The sequence below is a fragment of the Triplophysa dalaica genome, chromosome 11 (assembly GCF_015846415.1).
Source record: "Triplophysa dalaica isolate WHDGS20190420 chromosome 11, ASM1584641v1, whole genome shotgun sequence".
Taxonomy (NCBI): domain Eukaryota; kingdom Metazoa; phylum Chordata; class Actinopteri; order Cypriniformes; family Nemacheilidae; genus Triplophysa; species Triplophysa dalaica.
This window is the reverse complement of record NC_079552.1, coordinates 13,125,081-13,146,391: the sequence shown is the minus strand read 5'-3', so window position 1 is coordinate 13,146,391 and position 21,311 is coordinate 13,125,081. Positions and strand designations below refer to the sequence as shown.

Below are 21,311 nucleotides of genomic sequence, written 5' to 3'. Positions count from 1 at the left end.
TGGTGTCAGAGCCCTGAGGGTGAAGGTGAATCATTCACTGCAGGTGTGTTTACACAGCCAGAGAAGTGCAGAGGCTTGACCAGCAGTTTAGATTGAGTGATTCTATGCCCATTCTCACAGAGCACGCTCTTGTACACAGGGCTGATGAGTTTTAAACTGTACAAAATGGCGGGGGACGAGCTACAAAGTTCACTTTTTTGTCTAAAAGGAAGACTCGTTTATTTAAATGATGGGTTAACTATTAAAAATGATTTCTCTCTAGTCCTTTAGATCATATTACGTTTGTGTGCATTGACTAATTTCCCTAAAAAGAATATGTAATATTCATGAAGATTAATTCATAATTCATTCAGATAACATGCAATATGCCATTATTTTTTAATGATGAAAGAGCATTATGTGTGCGCATTCAGCATATTTGTTCTGGGGAACATTTCATTTCATTTAAAGATACCCAATTTTTAATTGGAAGTTCAATTCCATTTTGTTTCAAGAGTTATTTTTAGATGAAAATAAGTGCATTTCAAAGTCAAATACAATTTTCTAATTTTTAATTATTGGGAAATGACATGAATCCTAGTTAGTTTTTTTAATCAGACTAATATATGCTGTCTTAACCGTCTTACTTGAGCATAAAGAAATCTTGATGGTTAATAAAAAACGTTTTGATGCATTAATAAATACATCTAATTGATACACTGTCAATTTGTAAGAGTTTAACAAGACTTCTCCAATTTAAATAATTAAAATAGATTATTTGTAACATATATTTGATTTAAAGTCACACGAGAGCAAGTTTTTATAAAGGTCACATTTGTTCATTTATAGCCAATGAAAGTCTATAGGAAGACAAGCAACTGCTGCTTGTTTGTATATTTCAAAATGTATGCCCTCATCAGCCAAAATTGTTAGATAATGTCAGAAAATCTCTTATTAATAGTGCATTTCAAACCATGCTACATAAGCAGTCCGTTTATTCCAAACGGGGAGGATCATTTGCCTCTGTAATGAGTCTATTTTTTCTTCTCAGCACTGATTAAGAATCTTTTGTCTTGACACATATAATTATTTAATGAACGCTGCGACAGAATAAATGACACGTCTTTTGTGTTATTATTCTGAGCATCTTGACAAACAAGGCCTGCTGAGTGACCTGCCGGCCTCTCTCAAGAGCGATGATTACACTAATTAAAACTGCAAAACATCTGCGAGGGCCGCGGATATGCCGGAATTAAACAGGTCGTTAAATCAGCGGCAGAAAATGTCAACATCCTCAGACAGCTTCTCTTTTCCTGTCTCGCAGTCCATATGAACGTTAGCAACATTTTACTTTACTGCGCAAAACGGTTGTTTTTTTATAAAGAAAGCTTTGTGAAGTCAGGTTAATCGCGCTGTTAAACATGCTTAGCAGCTTATCTCGAGAATCTATGCTATATGATACGACGCTCTGATATTTTCCTCCAGGTTCCACTTGTATTTTCTGTTTACACATCTCTTTCCTCAAGTGATGCCGGTTTACTCCTAAAGCGGGATTACTATGTCTGTGCATCCCCTTCACGCCAAAACCTGCATTTTAACGCATCGCGAGTACATTGGAGCATTTAATAGGATTGGATGTCACAGATTTTTGTTATTCTTTGACTAACAATAACCATTTTCCCCCCTTAAGTGTTTCAACATGCGAATCAAGAGTTGTTCCCCAGCGCTCCGCAGTCCACAACAAATCAACACAGGTCAGGGTGCAAGCCTGGCCCGCAGTAAAGAAATACAGCGCGAGAGGCAGAGCTTCACCAAGATGTTGAAAAGGCAGATTGTCCTGCTTTAAATGCTACAAACATGCTGCTCAAGGCTTTGTGCGATGTTCAAAGAGATTAATAGACTGAGATGCTTTGGATAGGAAACCATCAAGGAATGCTGTAAGCGGAAGGATGATCATGCTCTCTCTTTACTTTTTTTTTTAAGTTCGCAGATGATGAAATGGTTTATGTTTGCTGCCCAAGACGAGTCTTGTTCCTTCTGGACAGCTGGCATCCTCTCCAGGATCCAGGATTTCTGTAAATGATGAACGGGCTATTTTCAAAAAGCTGAGTGTGGAGCTCGGGCTTTCACTGGAAAAAATAATTTAATGTTTGGATACTTTCAACAACAGCTTTAGAAAATACGAGAGGCAGCACCACTGGACACGTACGACAAAACTGGATTAATGGATGAACATATCATTTTAATATATTATACTCCCTTCCTGACATCCAGACAAATTTGGTGGTCTTTAAAAACGAGACCAAGAACAAAACACAAAAAAACAAATCTACATACTTCTTCATACAGGAAGAAGTGAGTGACTCTGGGTGTAATTTGTATTTTCTGTCAACTTAAATATCACTTACCATTCAGAACCACAAACTGACACTGCGTTTTTACACCTAATAATTATCAACTTTTTCCTATGCGTGCTGGAAACATTCTCCAGGCTGTTGTGCAAGGGAACAATAAAATTGGTTTGTAAGAGCCTTTGAGCGTACGCAGCCAATCATTCCTATAGTAAAACCATGTGAATTTCATGACGGTGATATAGAGCCAAAGTCTGGAATGGTGGGAAGAAGGCCGTCTTTCAACACATGAAACATTCGGAAAGCAACGTTTTGCAAATGAGTGTAATTAGCATCTCATATGTGGTGACAAGTGGACTTTGTAAAGACAGAAGCAAAGGGATGTTGTTCAGCTTTGGACGTGTTCTAAACACATTCTGAAATGTTTGTGACACATACTGTATACAGACATGCCTTGCGAAATATGTAACAGTCACGCTTTGACTTGTATCGAGGGCAAGTTTCACTAGAGTAAAGACTCTGCTATGATGCACAAAAGCATCTGTTTGATTCTTTTATTGCGGCGTGTCACTACAAGAGTAAATGTAACATTTAGAAAGATATTAGGTGTTAAGTTTGGACATAAAAGTTTGTAAAGAATCTCACCCAGGCCAAAAAGCATTGTACACAATATGTACTTGAGCAGCATTTGACCTTATATTTACGTTATTAATTAAATAAATACAAAATGTCCCATTTTTTGGTTGTTTTTTAATAAGTTTGTAACATTGATTGGACAAATATACCACACTCCACATTTAAAAAGATGCTTTTCAACATGACACTTTTTATAAATACATTAGGCAATTAAATAATGAAAAACTCTGGACACTAGCTATTTGTTGTCTTCCAAGAATTCATTTGCTAGTGATATTCCGATCATTATTCATCCGCGATATTAAAGATGGCATTTACAACAGGGAGGTGATTTCCCTTCAGTGATGTCTCCGTGGTAACTGGCAGGACTGAAACCACTCCCCTGGCCTTGAGGCAGCACTGACAAGTTTGTGCTACAGTTGTCAGTTAGCTGTTGTCAGGGTGGGTATGTCAAAGCCCTAAAATTACAGATGTCTCTGCCTCAGGCCAACGGAGCATAAATCACGAGAAGTGAGCATCCACATTCCCGCTAATGACCTCATTCATACGAGACCAAAGAGTCATGGAGGTGGGAGGGATGTTTAGAGAAGAAAGGTGCTCATAGAAAAGAATCATTCAGGTGAATAGAAAAATAAGTTTTGTCATATTTGTTCACCCTCATGTCTTGCAAAATCCGTATGACTTATTTGTGTCTATGAAACACAAACGTTTGTTTATAACAGAATGTCCATCCAGCTATTTAAGAGAGGTGAATGACTATCAAGATTTTCATTTTGTTCATCATTTTAATTGAGTTAATTCCACACACAAAGCTATCATATGGCTTCAAAAGAAATACAGTGCACAAGTCATATAGACAACTTCTATTAAGCAGTTTTGTCCCTATCCTCTTCAAAATTTCTCCTTTTTTTGTTCCAAATAACTCGTTTTTGAAACCGTTTTAATGCATATTTTTAAACTGTCCTTTATTTAAATTATATTAAATAGAATATAGATCAATCTAAATAGAAATAAACAAGTTATTTTCCGAATAGACAGCTCATATGGATGTGGAAGCAGAAGCACTGCCCAGAGGAATCTTCATACGAGGAGGCCAGTTTCGTACAAGCACTACTTTCCATCTCATTCTCTTTCTTCCTCACACACATTCATCTCACACTCGAACCCGACTAAACTCATCGTTTATGACTGCTCAAACCTCCTTACAGCCGACAAATTTCATTTTGCCCAGGCAAATCCTATTGCATATTATCCTGTACATTGCATTAGGCCCCTAATCTCTCCTTTCTCTTCCTTCTCTCCATACCTCCGTAGAAGAAAAAGCGGCTTCTGATTAACCCACTTTACGATGGTAAATAAATGCAGCGCACAGTAGTCTGCGCCAGATTTAATTATGAGAAAAAGAGCCCAAATACACGCAATAATGTGAATGCCAATCTAACCATAATAGTGTGTTTATGGAATTTATTAAGCTAAATTTAAAAGTGACCCATAAAACTGAATGAATGACCGAAACACTGATTCAGAGAGATTAATTGATGATGTCAACGTATTACACTCTGAAAAAAATTCTGTGCATCTTTTTAGTAATATTTCAATTGCAGTTGAATATTAAGTCACATGTATCCCATGTTGCTTTTGGTTTCCCATCTTCTCTTTGCTTCAAACCTAGAAAAAAACGAAAACAAACATAAAATGTAATCAATAAAAAAAAAGGCAATGAAACAGAAACTGTAGATGTTGATTGTTTGTGGTATTTTAACACAAGCTGTATAGCAGATAGTTAGTGAATAAAATGCTTAAGGAGGCGCAAGATGTATTAAGAGTGCTAAAAATGACTGTTACTCTTTATAGCACAAAAATGCTTATTTACTATGTAAAACAATTAGATGCTTATCCACAATACAATTAACATTATGCAATTCAACATGAAAAGGGGGCAGTAATCCGATTTTTTTTGTATATTGAAAAAAGAGCAATAACAAAGAGTTTGGTTAAAAAATGAGATGACTCCGATTATAAAATCTTTCAAAAAATCATGCTTTTTATTGTCATCATGTTTTCATTGTGTTTTGTTTTGCTATTTAGCTGTTATTTTGTTTTTAGGGCTTAAGTCAAAACAAACTGCAGTTTGAATGATATTAATTGAAATGCACAATAAAAAACATGATTTTTGAAAAAAATTCAATTTAACAAATCTCATTTTGAAACCAAACTATTTTTATATTACTGCATAAAATGTCATTCTGAAGAGTAGAATAAGAAAAGCAAAATAGTATCTAGATACTCATTGCACACATTGTTCAATGGTCATGCAGAGACCCTCTATAGGGACTTACTGACCCATAAGATAACCCTTCACATACTCATTTAAGATGCTCTTGTGAATACATACGAGTTAACACCAAGGATCATGTCCACGAAAGACGGGACATTTAAAGTGTGAAATTCAAAATGACTTAATGAGTTTGCGAGGAATCGGTGCCAGAGGAAGAGACTGAACTACAGATAAAAGAAATAAAAAAACCACAAACCCCCAAGCCATTTGCTTCGTCCTCTTTTGGGCTGCCTGGGAAGCCTCTGCTTCCCGTTTGGTACGGTCGAAGTCGCGACAATCTGCGGCTTGTGCGATTTTCACGCCCAGCTATTGAGAAGAAGACAGAGACGAGCTCCATTAGCAGGAGAAAATCAGTTTGTCTGGCAAACCTTACCAAATGCCGTTTTCGAGGTTTACAGTGTATCCGACATTGCGCTTAGTGCACGCGTGACTCCACGCAAGTTTCAAAATATTACAAAAATATTTCACGGTTCACAGACAGAAGTAGGACACCCCACCCTGCGTTCCAGCGCTCGGCATGGATGTGCATAATTAATGTTATTATCTCATACACTTAATCGCTTCATCTAAAGAGGACCTTTAATTCTGAAAATTGCAGTGCAGGCAGTTAGGCTGGAAAATGAATGGAGGAGGGTGAGAGGCACATGCCGGCAGTATCAGTGAGGGGAAATGTGTGTGGTGTGGCCGAGATTAATTCCAATAGCCAGACTGACACACGGGGTCCGGGAAACAAAAGAAGAGTCCTGGCTTCTCTCATCACTCCTGGGATGGGTTTATTATTGGACCGCGAGAAACTCTGATAAACACTCGGAACAAATCACAAACCCTTTTTTTCAACTACTCCCTCTCTTTCTCTCTCTCTACGTTTTTTTGGGAGGGGATTGGAGGGTTATTTTTTAGAACAGTGAATGAACACAATTGGAGGAACACACACACAAAAAATTTGTAATGAGGAAATGTGCCACCGTTTGTAAGCTTGAAAAAACCTGGAGAGTGCCAGAAAGAGAAAAAAAATGTTTCAATTATAATTAAGTGGGATAAACTTTATTAGAAAGACTGAAACTAAAATATCTCCTAATGCATGCTGGGATTAGGCAGGTCAGAGCGAGCAGGATGGAGAAATTAAACTCTAAAGGCTTTTTATCGCCATATTTCAGGAACCAAGGGTGTAAAATGTTCTAATTTGGGATACATTAAAAGCCATAAAGGTCTTTCAAAAAGATTAATGGTACTTTGCTTGGATTTAAGATAAGGCCTTTAGCAGGCTGAGAGAGCGGGGTTCCGGCTGGGCCCTCGAGGCATTCATCTATACAGGCACTTGGAAGATTTGTAAAGGCGTCTGCATAACCTGAAGCTAACACACTATGACAGTTTTTTTAAATCCTCGCTGGGTTTTTTTCGAGGTTTTAAGAGCCATAAATCATGTTTTCTAGCAAGAAAGCGCAGAGAGGGGAAGTTATAATAGGCGATCATGCTCATGTTTAGCGCAGATCTGCTGGTAGATAATCGCACCGGGGTGTTTTTTGAGAGGCGTTTAAATGGAATAGGTGCTAAAGCTTTCACCGTCTGTATGCCGTGCTGAGATGGCAGCTTTATTAAAACGTTGACAAATTTTGCCACGGGTCAAGATTTTGTGTCCTATGAAAAAATTATATTAATGTGGTTAAAAGGGTTCGTTTTGATACATACAGGGAAAATCAAACTAAAGGTTCAAATCTTGAGATTTATCAAGGATTACCTACGTTAACCTACACTTCTGTGGGGTTAACGACAAAACAAACCAGCTTTAACCAAAATGTTTCCCCCCTTCCACCTGCTCACTACCGCAATAATAAAGCCCCCCTTCTTTTTTATCGGTGCCGCCCATTTCACACAGAGACGTTACTTTATTCAACGCATTAAAGGTCTTAATTTTTTTAATCTGTCCAGTTTTAAACCCCCGATTGTCTTAACTGGGGCTCAACATTAATGTCAACCAAGTTACCTAGGAGACAGAGCAGATCAAAGCGACAAAAAAGGGAAAAAAGCTCTCAAATGTCTGATTAATCAAGCCTAGCAAACAGCTTATTTCTTTTAGCCTGCATGCATGTATGAAAATGAGATTCGGAGAGCAGTACATTGTGCAGATTTGTTCATTCTTATCAGAACAAAGCCGGCGGCAGCTTATTTCATGGATCACTGGCACAGTCATCAGAGTAGCGCAAAGCAGGTGACAGCACTTCTGTCTGTGGCAAGAGCAAAATTAGCAAAAAGTCGGCACAAATTAGCCTCTCATATTTTCCGTAATATGACATTATTTTTCATTTACTTTTTTGATCCACTTTTCGCGATTTTGCCCCCCTTTTTCATCTACACCCCCCTTTCCCGCTGGTGACTTAGTGCCAAATCCTTTCACATCAAATGCAGGCAGAGGCTAAAAATGCGGGCCGGAAAAAAGAAACGAAAAATCAAAATCCAAATGCAAAAAACAAAAAGGGGGCTGAGGGGGGGTAACATAACACAACGCAAAGCACTCGTGTGCTCTTTGTTCTGGGGAGTCGCACTAAACCTTGACATATTTCTGTAAGAATTGTATACGTTCAGTGAATTTCTATTAACATTACTCTCCTTTGTGTGCCATTTATGCAGCATAAACAGCATTATTCAGGCCTGGGTTTATTTAGCATCATTAATGACGTGACCTATGAAGGATCTGTGAGGGATGAATTTATTCTGCTCAGCCCTGTAGCTCCAGTGTGGGGCCACTAGGTGGGTTAAGTCAACAGGGGTACAGACACCAAACAGAATGTGTGTAGTAAATCAAGGTTCCTTGGTTCAGACCATTCTTATACCTTACAAATATTTTCATAAGGTATTTCAGTTGCTATTGTGATTCAGATTTTCATTTGTTTCTTACAATAAAGTTTTACTTCCTTTTAATGCAGTGATACTTTTAATGATTCATATCATCGCTGTCCTACCAAAACCCGGTACAGTATATCCAAATTCGTAGATTTCAGGAAATGGAAAAACACTCTTTTTAAATGATTAAATGTGTTGTCTAAGTCTTAAAGATGGAGTTTGGCTAAACATACACAACATTCACTCTACAAGAAAATTATTGGTTAAAAATGGGTTCAATTCTCTTCATAAATATATAATTATTTCTGTAAAACGCCTTCCGATTATAATGCGAGACGTGGATAAGGAAAGCAAGTACGGCTTCGGCTCTCTAAATCACATTTAAAACCTGCTTTGCAACATTCAGCGTGATTAATGCACAGCCTAATTCCCTTATCAAACACCTTAATGCCTAAATAACCTGGCCTCTGTCAACTCAGAGAAAGGAGTCCATATAAAACTTAAGTATCAGATTAAAACTGCCTGTGTAAGTCTTAAAAAAGCCCATAAAGTTTTTTGTTTGGGCTGAACGCATTTTATTAACGGACCATAAATATTTTTTACAGCAGAGACATGCTACCAAGATGTGAGTTTCATATGACTGGACAAGATTCAGTGTAGTGCAAGATGACTCATCAATATCATTGGTCTATTATCTCTGTTTGGTTTGTTATTGTTAATAGATTCAACAGATATTAACTTCTGCTAATTCAGTTTAGTTACTATGACTAGGCTCTACTGTCATGTTATTTTAATATATTGAAATGTTCTTAAGTGTCGTTACTTGTTTATTAAGAATAAATAGAAACAATCGAAACAATAAATCTCATTGCGACTGTGCTATTGTGAGGCCACGCTCCCGTGATAATACGCAGTGTCATCTAAACGAAAGCAGAGAAGACAAAATCCCCTCAACAAAAGTGACATATTGAGAGTCCCACACTTGATATCCTTGTATACAGCGAAAGATCCAGTTAACATAGCTTATCAGTCTCAAGGGGGTGATGTGGGGGAATAAGACAAGGAGTTTCTGTAATCTCGCCACCAACTTGACAAACAGCATTACAAGACACAGAGAGAAGCAGTCTCTCTGAGGGGGATCTAGTAGGAAAGCTCTCCCTATAATGCGCTTCTCTGTGTTTTAGCCCCAATAATCTGATTCCAGATACATAAGACTGTCATCTTCGGGGAACAAGGGAGTGGAAAAAAGTCGGAAAGTTTGTCGGCTTTGTGTGCATTTCATTATCTTCCCTCTTCTGAGCATGGCAAGGCTTATTAGCAAGCTTTGAACTCACACTTACAATAATGTGCCATCAACAGTTTTATAAGCTAATTAGAAAAACAGTTTAATTAATGACTGACTGGCTATAAAATGGCAATCAGGAGAAAAAAAAAAAGAAACGAGAGTGCTAAGCTTCCACTACCACCAATTAAGGGCTAATTACAAACAAATTATATATGTGTTTTGCTGTGGGCTTTAATTTGAAAAAAAGGCTTTAATTAAAAGAGAAAACATGCTAATTAATTAAACAGCACAAAAAAAATCTACAGTGAAAAGTATGCTTTGTCTATCTAGTAATTAATGAAATACAATAATCCAAATGAGATTCCCCAGCATTTGATAAAAGCTTAGTACTCATTTCAAAATTAATGGGCAAAAATTGAACGTGACTCATCTACAGATATAATAAAAGTTCATTCTGTGATAAATTGCTAATGCTGAAGGAACAAGGAACAAAGAGAGAGTTTGGCTTCGCAGTTTTCTTGTTGCCGGAGGGGACCGCACAGAGAGACTCCTGTGTTTCTGTACAGATTGGATGTCCTCAAGAAGGAAAGTACATCATGGATAAAAATAAACCTTCCAATTTTAAAATAAATACTATAAATAATCACATGATAAATAAATGGATTACATTTAATTCCAAACTTTCATCCTACGTTGCCAAAAAACTAGTTTAATTGGATTAATGTCTAGCTAGGAGTTTGACCTCACTGCACTACAAGCAGTATGACACCCTTATAAAGAGCAAATAAAGGCAAACCTTAAGGGAACTGGTAACACCATGTGATTAAAGATGTCTTTGTTCTTAGTTTCTGAGACACAGGGTTTTTCAAACACATATTATGGCAAAACCCCAGCTGATTGAATTAACACGTAAAGAAAACGGTAATGCAACACTTTTAATGGCTTTACCAGTAATAACAAGGCCGATTCTAATGTTCAATCTTGGATTGACTCAAAAGAAAATTCATCCAGCTTTGTACAACATTGGTGGTACTTTATTTCTGAAGAGCATATAGCTGAGTTTCTCTAACGTTTCTCAGACAATGTCTCCCTCTTTTAATCATTGTCTGATTCCTGGAATTGTGAAATGGACGCAGTCCCACCCACTGCTCGAGACGAGAAAGTCTGCGTTTTGAAGTGGAAATGCGGAGCTAATGTTTGTGATCAAGGCAGAGAGAAAGTGTAGGAAATAATAAAGTGTGACAGTCTTTTGTTTAGCACTGCTCACTTGCTTTACTGCAGAGACTCAAAGTGCAGCCCAAGTTATTAAATATGCTTATATGGCTAAATAAAACTGCTTATGTTGACACCAGTAATTCATTCTCTACCGTCAAAAGTGCTTCAAAGCCAAACATCTGAAACCTGAATCTGAATGTTTTTCAATACAAACATTTCTATATTGCTGAAGATATGACAATCATAGACATTAATATGAAACTGTTTTACAATGAATATCTGTGCACCTTTCATGAAGTACTGTATATCTGTGTTAAAGTTATCATTGATTTTTATATTGATATCAGTATGTTTTTGTTATGTACAATATGACATTTTGTAATATTAATAATAGTTTAGTAATATTTTTCTAAACTATAACTTTTACACAGTCAAAGAATAATAAAACACAAAAAGAACAAAAAGAAGTTAAACCTTCTACAAAATATTAGAGAAACGTTTTCATGAAAGGAAAATCTCCAAGAAACCTTTGACTATCTGCATTTGTTTCAAACACGTACAGATGAAAGCCCATGTTTAACACATTTAAGGACAACTTCAAAGACGGTTTTAACAAATTCCTTGAATTTGCAGATTAAAGGGAAACTATTCCATTATCATTTGATTAAACAAAACAAGCTAAGCAAAAAAGCAACCAATAATTCTTCTATATCTTAACGTTTTCAAAAAGGAAATTGTCATGTCTAACGGCGCAATTTTTGAGTTGAGATGAATGGCGAAAGAAACACTATCGAATATGACCAAAGAAATTCCAAACAAGGCGTTGGGAAAATATCACAAGACATTTTACTAAACATCACTCTCTCATTGACTTCTAAACACTTTAATTTAATGCCGTGTTAGCACGTAAACATATTACAGAATGTGTAATGTTTCAAATACCGCTAGACACAAATATTAGAACCTTGAAATTGAGGCTTGCCACAGCTGGGATTATTGACTGTGTAGCTGTTCGTAGCCTTATTTCAAACAGCTGTGTCTACAACAACATTTATCCGGGGCAGAATGCTCTGTGACCGTGCGGAGCACTGTGATAATGAATACTAGCCGGATTAGAAATTAGGGCATAAAATGCTTTTCTTAATACCCAAATTGCCCTAAGGACCCTGGAAACAGGCAACATATTTCACTGTTTATCTAGAGTTACTGTCTAAGTGACGACATCCTAATCTAAACCAGAGCTGTGGCTTAGCGGTGAGAGCGCTCGTGGGGCTCAAACAGGGATGCGAGTTCGAATCAGGCAGTCTTGTCTAACTGTTAAAGTTGGCTACGTAGACATATTTAATAATAAATGGTGAGACTTATGAACCTAAATCAAGAGAAACCCCTTAAATGTCATCAACTCTCATGACTTCCATATGTGCAACCTTCCCCTTCATTGCATGACCTCGAATGATGTCACAAAAAGGAACATGCCAGTATCATCTTACCTTAGCATCTTCAAAGTAAACCTTGAATACCTACAGCTCCCTGAGGCGGACTGAATCAATCTACAAGAGCGTAGGGGAGATGTCCGGCAGATGACAAATGCACATTACCTGGTGAAATCTGTAATGTACGGTCTTAAGTGGAGCGCAAATAGAGCAGCAAACAGTGGCATGATTGCGATTGACTGCCAGCGTTCTGTCAAAGGCAGACCTCAGCTGTCTGGCTGTGCAAGAGCTCGTAGACTCCGTTAAGTCTCCCCAAATCCACCCATGCTCTAAGAAGCTTTCTGTGACAACATGGTCCTGCTAAATCAATCAAAGCCTTGTTTTGTTTTTACCTGCAAGCTGCGCCAAACCATTGCCGCCTGCTGTAATATGTTATTTGATAAGAGAGATTAACCAAGAAATTGCGAGTATTGAGAGAAATTATAGTATCTCTGAAATTCTTTAGCTGCTTTTTGAAGTCGAGATAAACTGCATGGTGGAATGCTTCAATCTGTCATTCTCAACCAAACAAAAGAACAAAGGCACGGGCTGATATAGCCGTGCGGAAACACAATGAAGCCCATGTAAAGATGAAACAATTCTGAATGTGGTTGCCAAAGAAACCGTTATTATGTCTCTGTCTATCTAGTTAAGAAACTGATGAAGCCACAGAGATACTGTAAGTAGCATCTGAATGGATTACCTCTGCAAAGACTCAAAAGACAATCGCCTCAACCAAGGGCCTGATGTTGGCATTACTGAGCTATTTAATGCTTGCTCCCATGATGCAGTGCTTGTTAGGAAAATGATCATCACCTTACTTTGAACCGAATTAAATAAACAATCAACATCACAATATGATTTAATTAGTGGCAAAAACTGTGTCATTTTTGCGTATACACCAGAAGAAACATAAATCGTAATTGATTATGAAGGAAACTAATATTTGAGGTTAACAAGATTAATACCGCTTCACCCAATTACATGTTCAAGCTGTTTGGATGCTTATGTGAAGCATGACCCGAGAGCGTTTTATCCACGATAATGCTAAGAATTAATCTTAATAGAAAATTAATTATTATACAAAGTGCTTTGCTGAAGAAAAAAACTATTTAAAACAAACACCAAAACCAGAAACAGCTTTAATTATTTAACAAAAATGATTTACAGAATGAATCTCACATATTATTCCGTAAACCTAAATATAAAGTTAATAATAGATGATTCATGCAATAAATCCTAAAGGCTAAAATACACTTAAAGACTTTTGCTCAGATTTTGCACAGATTTTTGGTCTGGACTTGTTGCAGAAAGTCTATGCCAGTCTCTAGATTTGATCAGTTAGTGTGTTTCTATCTGAAACTTTCAAGAAGTCTGCAAGTGTATGATGTCTAGTTTAAAAAAAATCTGATTCAGATTTTTTAAGTCTTGTAGCGTATTCCAGCAATAAACCAGCATGATGACGCTGATGTGTTTTCAGTATGTAGATTGAATCTTGTTATTACAACTTCAATACAACACAAAATTCATGCGGTTTGCAGAATTACTCTGGTATCTGATAGAAGTTTAAGACAAAGCAGATTTAAAAAATATGCTTAGATCTCACAAAATGTAGAAGGAGACCGTTTCATCGGACGAACACGCCTAGCCTGTGTTTGGTTATTATATTACAATCTATTATATATTTAATTAACATTAATATAAATTTATATTTTATTGTATATTAATGGTATCAAATTCAATTAAAATTACAGTTATGATTCTTTGAGGAGGTCTTCACAAGTTTGGGCCACAAAACGTTTTTGTTGTTGCCGCTGAAGCAGTCTATAGACACATGCTAAAACCTTTTCTGTACTAAACTGTTTAAAGCTGACAGTGAACGCCAATTCCATGCAATAATGCTAGAATCAAAGCCTAGGTGGGAATTTATAGAAATACATTTCAGCTTCCATCGAATCAAAGTTGCGAAGCTTAAAAATATTGCCCGCTACAATTGACCTAACTTCCGAAAAGTTGAATGTCTTTTTACCTGCAATTACAGCTCTGCGAATGTTACATTTTCTGCCAAATTAGCTTGGAAGCGCTTGATCCTACATACACTCCTAAAACATGTCGTTTTAAAACTGCAGGCGCTGTATTTAGGTACGAGCTTACTTCAAAGGTGCAAACTACCACCTTGAAAATGTTTTAGCGCATGGCTGGAAAGCATTGTAGCCTTCATTAAAAGGCAGAACGGAAAGTTCTATAGACACCGGCGCACTTCAAACTGGGGGAGGGCTTTCCATTAACTTCAGTGTAAAAGGGTTGCAAGACTGTCTGGCCAAGTTGAATTCCGCGTGTGCGTGTTTGTAGCCTCTGTGTCTTTGCGGGCAATATGGCCGCAGACCCATTAGCTCGATTTGTCACAGTTGGAGCACCCCCCTAGATGGCTTATCTGGGCAACATACCTCTCGAGTAGCAAGTCTGTCACTCAGTTCTTCCGCCTTCTCATAGTCCCCTTCAGCGATGGAACTCTCTATGCTCTTTTCCAGGCCTGACTGAAGATGAGAAGAGACAGGAATAAAATGAAGTGATTTCAAATAGAAATTGAAGGGGAAAAATCAAAGAGTAGCTCAAAAACTCCCTCGGGCATACTTTTTAATATGATTGCCATTACAACAAATATGTAGATTTCCTCTCATAAATGAAAATCACTGGTTGATTAAATATTAGGCAAAAAAATCAGTTTGGCTACAGGAGGTTAGCAAACATAAATGTTGGTCTTTAATTAGATATTTTTGTCGGAAGCAGCAGGAATGGTGGAGCAGAGCTCTCCGCCTTGTTCCTCTGATCTTCACAACGCAAATCCCAAAACAAAACCATGAACCCAACAGCAAGTAAATCACGAAAAACACAAGTAAATGGCCAGATCATGTCACTGGCAGATGTGCTGCATTTTAAAAAAACAACCTGATGTCCTATTTTCCGGGGCTAATGTATATTCCATACTTTGATTTCAAAAACAGTCATGCAACATAACCCAAAACTTTATTAAAATGTATTTTTACTGCATATGCTCAGCTGTTTAGTAATGTTTTATTCAAAACCGATTTTTCATTTGAAAGACAAATAGAGAAACAGAGCTGTATTAATTAACACACTTCCACATATATCAAACCTTATTTAAACTCAATAACCTAATATTTGTCCTAACTTATAGTTAGAAAAATTATTTGAGCTCAGCTTTGAAAGATATGAACAATTGAATACTGAATAAGAAGCATTATCCTACTAAAAATGAATTAAATTTGCCACAATTCTACTTGCGTGTGATTTTACAAATTAAAATAAAAAAGTGTTTTGAGTTATTGCATCAAAATGATAAGTAAAATGCATTAGTGCAAACATGGCTTGAGGTTACAAATGAATTAGTTCCGTTTACAAAGCTTTACATATCAAAACGTATCTATGGACAATTTAATCAGGAGAATTTGTGGATGACAAAATTAAATTTTGAGCTAATGTAGAAAGTCAGCTTGCTCCAATTATTCCTCATTCTATCTGACATTCATCTCATCCGGATCAAAACAGAAATCATTTCATTTCACACCATTTATTATGTTTTTGAGTCACTGACAAACTGTTTTAAGAGCTGGTTTATAACTGTGGTTCCAAAGACAATTGTTAGACATATATTGTGAACATTATATGCACGCTGAATGCATTTAGGACACAGATTTAAATGTAAAATAAGGAACATTTTTGTGAAGCATCCAACGCAGGAGCTCTATGAAACAAACCGTAATGTAAATAAAACATAAAACTCAAAGCCACCAGTTTATGTGTCCCAGCTTAACTGAGCAGGAAGAGTGGGTAACGCTTAAAACAGTCCCTTTACAAGGGACAGCTAAAGGCATATGCTGTTTTGAATTCCGTTTATCCAATTCAACAACGTGCAATGCCCTTTCAGCTCGTGAGTGGGCAAAATCAAAATACTTCATTCTTACACAACCAGTCTGGTGTATTTCATTTCCAAGCAACCGCCTTCCTATCACTACATTACAACATTAAAAAGAGCTCCTCGCTCTATTGTGCTGTGGCTTTCAACACATTCTTTATGGAGAAATCCACTTCATATAAGAAATATTAAACACCAGCCAGAATAGACAGTGCAACCACATCCTCATGTCAAGATTAAGGTAATCTCATCATTAAATATAATACCATCTATTCTGTTATGCTCAGTGTCATGCGGAAGAAAAGACGCCTCCTCGCGCTGTCTTTCACGTTTGATAGAGGAAACAATTATGAGTTTCACATACAGTAGGCATGGAACAGAGAGAGGAAGACGGATCTTTTTTCTGTGGAATTAGGACACCCACAGTGTGGCAGCGGAAGATGACGGAAATCATTGTTACCAAGGGAGGCGGCCTGTTGCAGGGAGGAGGCTTCAGTCTATCATTGATGCCAAAATACTGCGTGAGCTCCTTCAAGTTATCCTTCCGTTCCTCCTCCAACTTTCTGTGCAAGGAATGACAAGCGTTGATGTTTATTATGAGATTCTAATATTTCCGTACATTTTCCATTCTCACAAAACAGCTATAGTTGGTGGATCACTGAGCCAGTCAGTAGTTGGGTATGTAGGTGTAAAGAATTTAGTACTAGGTTGAGACATGTTGTGACAAGGTGTATATAGATGAATTATAGCTTAACAGTCTCAGAAGTGTTTAAGCAAGAATGTCTCATACGGCTTGTGACTGGCCTGTTGCAAATCATAAAAAGCGAACCACAAGTGTCAACAATACCTGTTCTGCTGTGTGTTGCAGTTCTGTGTTGAGGTCCCACCTGTTTGATGTATAAAACCAAATTACTGTGTTTGAACCCGTACTGACAGACATTACAATACATTGTGTCCAACTCAAGAGTGTATGCAAATCTTGTAATAAAGCTTGTTGGTCCCTTAAGAACTCAAAAACTATCATTGGGAGTTTTCATTATTACTGCCATAATAACAAATGTATTATCTCTAAAATATTCCGAAAGGACAAAAGAAAGAAAAGGTTTACTGGAGCAGAAAGACGAGCAAACTTTACTCCAATATTGTTTATACCCTTTTTATGACGTCTTTTCCTTTGGCGTTTTCTTTGTGGTTGCTTCCCTCTCTGGTCATCTTTCGCTTTCTGGAGATCTTTAAACCGCTGTAATGATAACAAAGCTGTCAAACAAACTAACATTGACATTTTGATTTTACATTTCTATCTAACATTATCTGCTGCAGAATATGACACAATCTGAGCCATCTCGCCACCAAAAATACCATCAACAACATCATTCGCTAGTTTTGTTTACATGCACAACTTCCGTCCGTCCACGTACTTGCCATTTGTCTGGGGAAACTCCGGGAGGACAATCATCCTCCACTGGATCGGTTTGCAAATCAGTAACGTTATTTGATAAATGTGTCTCTCTGTCTGACTGACATGAACGGTGCTCGTTTGTTTCTGTATCTCCTCTGTCTTCTGCTTTAACATCAGCATCTTCTTCAGAGCTCAGATCAGCCTCAGTGAGACCCGGCGGGAGAAGTCCACTATACATATTCATTTTGGCGAACCATCAACCATTCTGTTCAAACCCAATATATCGCTGCAATGAGACGGTTGATTTAAATATACCCATGTGCATTTCAATAAAGCATTCTGTTTACGTTTGCGATCTGCATTTCCGCATTTTGAACATGGAGCTTTACGATTGGATGAACGTTTTCGCTTCATGTGTTACACGGACGTTGATTGGTCACTTTTTCGAGCTCCTTTTCTGCATAGGAAATGTTATTTTTTGCCACGTGAATAATAAATGATAACTGACTGCTGATTTTTCTTTTGATTGGTAAATTATAATGGCTATATATATATTTATTTATATTTTTGAATGTCTTGTATGTTTAACAATTTAAAATAACCGTTTGATAGGCTATTAAATCTAATCTAAAATAGACATTTTATATGTGCATGTGAAAATAAAACTTTTCAACATTTTCTTCTAATCATTGCCTATTTGTAGGCTACCAACATCTTTTGTACTAATTATATTAGATAATAAAGCACAATGTAATTGAGTTAAGGAAACGTAACTTATTGAACCATTGTTGCTTGCATGCCAGTTCAGTATTAAAAATTGCTATATTTCATTCTTTAGTTCTGTAACGGTGAACTAAAACACAATTGCTCAATTTTTCCACAGTGATGAGAATGCTCTTATGTGAGCATGTCTCCCAATTTATTCCGACAGCTGAGGGCATCATCACATTATCATTCAAACGATTAGCATGCTAATCTTGTTTAGCCTGTGGCACTGGCAGACGAAAAACACTGATGCTTAAATTGCTTATTTATATCAAATAACATCAGTTTTCTGTTTTGTTGCTAAATAGGGGTGGGCTTTGTGCCTAATTGCAAAACCACCTATTTACTTAAATGATTTATTTAGTGTGCACAGATTCTGGGGCAACAAGCTCATTTGTATTGTCATGATGTCAGAAATTTTCATCAATATAATTTCTGCTTGTGACGCCTACAGCAGGGTGCCAAAAGGTTTGAATGTGCCTGGCATTTTATCTTTCTCTCTGTCTGTCTGTCTCTATCTCTCTCTCTCTCCCTGTCTCTCTCATCCCACACACACACATAAGTTATTAAGCATAGCATGTGTTTACTTGACCTCCATCAAGCATATTTTGATTATGCCTTTAAAAACATCAATTGCATCCTTACCATCAGGAACTTAGAGTAAATATTAAGGAACATAAGTCAGCAAGATATATTAAAACGTCACTCCTCTCCACTGCGAACTGATATCACACACCCCACAGTTAATACCAATTTAATTATCTATGCGACAACTTGATAGACAGGACAAGCTCGACTTCTTAAGGTAATTTCGTAAGCTTATACATAATTTCTGATGAATTACTGGTGTCAAAATGATTATAATTATTCACATATTTATTATGTGATTATGAGTGTTTCTATTCAATTCTCATAAAGGTAGCCTACTTTTTTTTGGTCTGGGCTCTAGTTTATTATTTCTGTCATTTCTTGGTCAATTCGAATGCCCTTATTAGGTATTTGCTACAGTGGATAAGGGGCGGTAAGTGTGTTGAGATAAACTAATCATCTTAAACCTTTAATTATGAGAAACTTACTTTCGCAAGTTTTTTTTTAAACCAGCCGAGTTAAGCCTAAAATGAGCAAATGCATGTCTGAGGAAATCGTAATAATTTTTAAGTCATCTGGATCTGGCTTGGGGTGGCAGAATTCATTAGAGCAGATTAGCTGAGCATGTACAAAGTAAATGGGATATCTAATAGCCAATGCGGAGGTCCAGAGATTCCTCATTCAGCTCAGAATATGAGAAACCATGTTATGAGGAGGTTAGCTACAGCATGACTTTTGGGCCAACTTTTTCTGTGCGTTTGACCCGATGCTCTACTTTCATTTTTAATGACCCTTGACTTTTACCCCACACATGTACAGTATACAAACCGTAACTAATAATGTCCTGCACCGCAGCGTGAGGGAGGAGGAACAGATCAGATTATTCACTGTTAGTCTGACAGGGCAGCCGACTGAATTGTTTTTGGGATCTTTTAGAGAGAGAGGGGGAATTGAGGGAAGCTAATTATGAGTTTAAGAAGAAGGTTGAAGGGAAAAAAGAATAAGATTACAAAGAATAATTTGCAGATATAATTACACCAAAATTGGGTACACACAATCGTCAAATACATGTATTGCTTGACCTGGGTGAGCCAGTGAAATAAATCCTTCTTCTATAGCCTTTGTTAATTTGTTTTTATCATCTCCAAGTGGTGTTTGTGCAGGCAGTGCAATTTGCATGTGTAATTCCACTGTGCAAATTGACAACAAGTAGATAATTCTGGGAAATGGGTTAGTTGCAAGGCACCAGCTATCTTCCTGTGCCGATTCATTTTGAGGAACTGCTGAGGCATGAAACTCATACATCAACTATTTCCTGACAATGCTCAGACTTATTGTCCCCTAAAATGTCATTACAGCCATTATTTATGGAGTTAATTCATTTATTAAACCATATTTACTCTGACAGAATGTCACATTGTGTCCATCGTCCAGACTGAAGTCCTTTAATGTTGATTCGAACACATTTTCTTTTTTAATCTTCAGAGAAAACAAAGGCCTTATTTTATGGCACATACCTGAAACTAAACGGATGAAAAGAAATAATGGTTTGGGAAATCGTGACGAAGTTTGTGTTTGGCAATTATGATAATGAACATGAAATCAGGTGCTCATTGCCTCATTAAAGGTTACCCCGAAGAAACAACGCATGCATGTTTTATATACCAACCACAATGACAGGTGCTTGTTAAAAATACAATCTGAAAAATAACCTTCCACATTCTGACTTAATGTCCAACATGTAAAGATAGAAACTGAATGCAGCGCAGATAGTCATGCCGAGTGGATATATGTCAAAGAAATTTGGCACTAAATATGACAGTATTCCTAATGTGCAATTGTGCAGCAGAAGACATCTCCTGATGTGTCATACATTTTAATGGTACATATGCTCGCTGCATAATTCCATCATGCCATTTTCATTTATTTTATTTTCTAGCTCCACCTGCCACCTCAAACTACTCATTATGGCAGTAATATTGAGCTGTATTTGAACCATTAAGCTGTAATGATTCGCCTGTGTGACATTTTAATTCATATAAGAAGTTTGAAGAGGATGGCAGAGTTATTGGGATTAGACAGTTAGTGCTAAAACAAACTAAGTTGATTGGCATGATAATACTTACAGGCTTCATAGGAGATTCAATGGGAGGATCAAGTAAACGTTTAAACCTTTCGAAGCACCACGGCGGCTCTCACAGGACTCAGATGTCGTCACGTTTTTGCTACTTTGCCAAAGGAGATGACGTATTTATGAAATGCACTCTGTAGAGCAGTTTGTCCGTTTAGGGCTCCTGTAGAAACAAGGTGAACTGAGTTGTATGTAGATAGAAATATGTCATTCTAAGGTAATAAAAACATAACACTTCATTATGACGACATGCTTATGTATATTATATTGCATTTCTGTCAATAAATACTCAAATTACACACTGGACTTTTAAGAGTGAAAGTTAAGAATAAAGTAATAAATGTAAACACAGTAAATGTGAAACATTGGGAAAA

At 37.0% G+C, this 21,311-nt stretch overlaps 1 protein-coding gene across 1 annotated transcript; it reads right to left on the bottom strand.

The window, feature by feature from the left end:
* Nucleotides 1-4,415: 4,415 nt before the first annotated feature.
* On the bottom strand, nt 4,416-17,808 carry fam204a (family with sequence similarity 204 member A). The gene is made up of 7 exons (XM_056761426.1): nt 17,473-17,808; nt 17,207-17,294; nt 16,902-16,941; nt 16,515-16,617; nt 14,565-14,654; nt 5,501-5,610; nt 4,416-4,634 (listed from the first exon to the last, which is right to left on the bottom strand). Exons 1-7 carry the CDS (start codon nt 17,695-17,697, stop codon nt 4,583-4,585), a joined length of 708 nt encoding a protein of 235 aa, XP_056617404.1. The 5' UTR covers nt 17,698-17,808; the 3' UTR covers nt 4,416-4,582.
* Nucleotides 17,809-21,311: the final 3,503 nt, after the last annotated feature.

What these genes read in the sequence shown, in the direction of transcription:
- fam204a (XM_056761426.1), bottom strand. Translation starts at nt 17,697, where the DNA reads ATGAATATGTATAGTGGACTTCTCCCGCCGGGTCTCACTGAGGCTGAT. An exon ending in GCAACAGGCCGCCTCCCTTG is followed by an intron (nt 14,655 to 16,514) that starts GTAACAATGATT and finishes TCTCATCTTCAG; the next exon opens with TCAGGCCTGGAAAAGAGCAT. An exon ending in ACAGACTTGCTACTCGAGAG is followed by an intron (nt 5,611 to 14,564) that starts GTATGTTGCCCA and finishes TCTTCTCAATAG; the next exon opens with CTGGGCGTGAAAATCGCACA.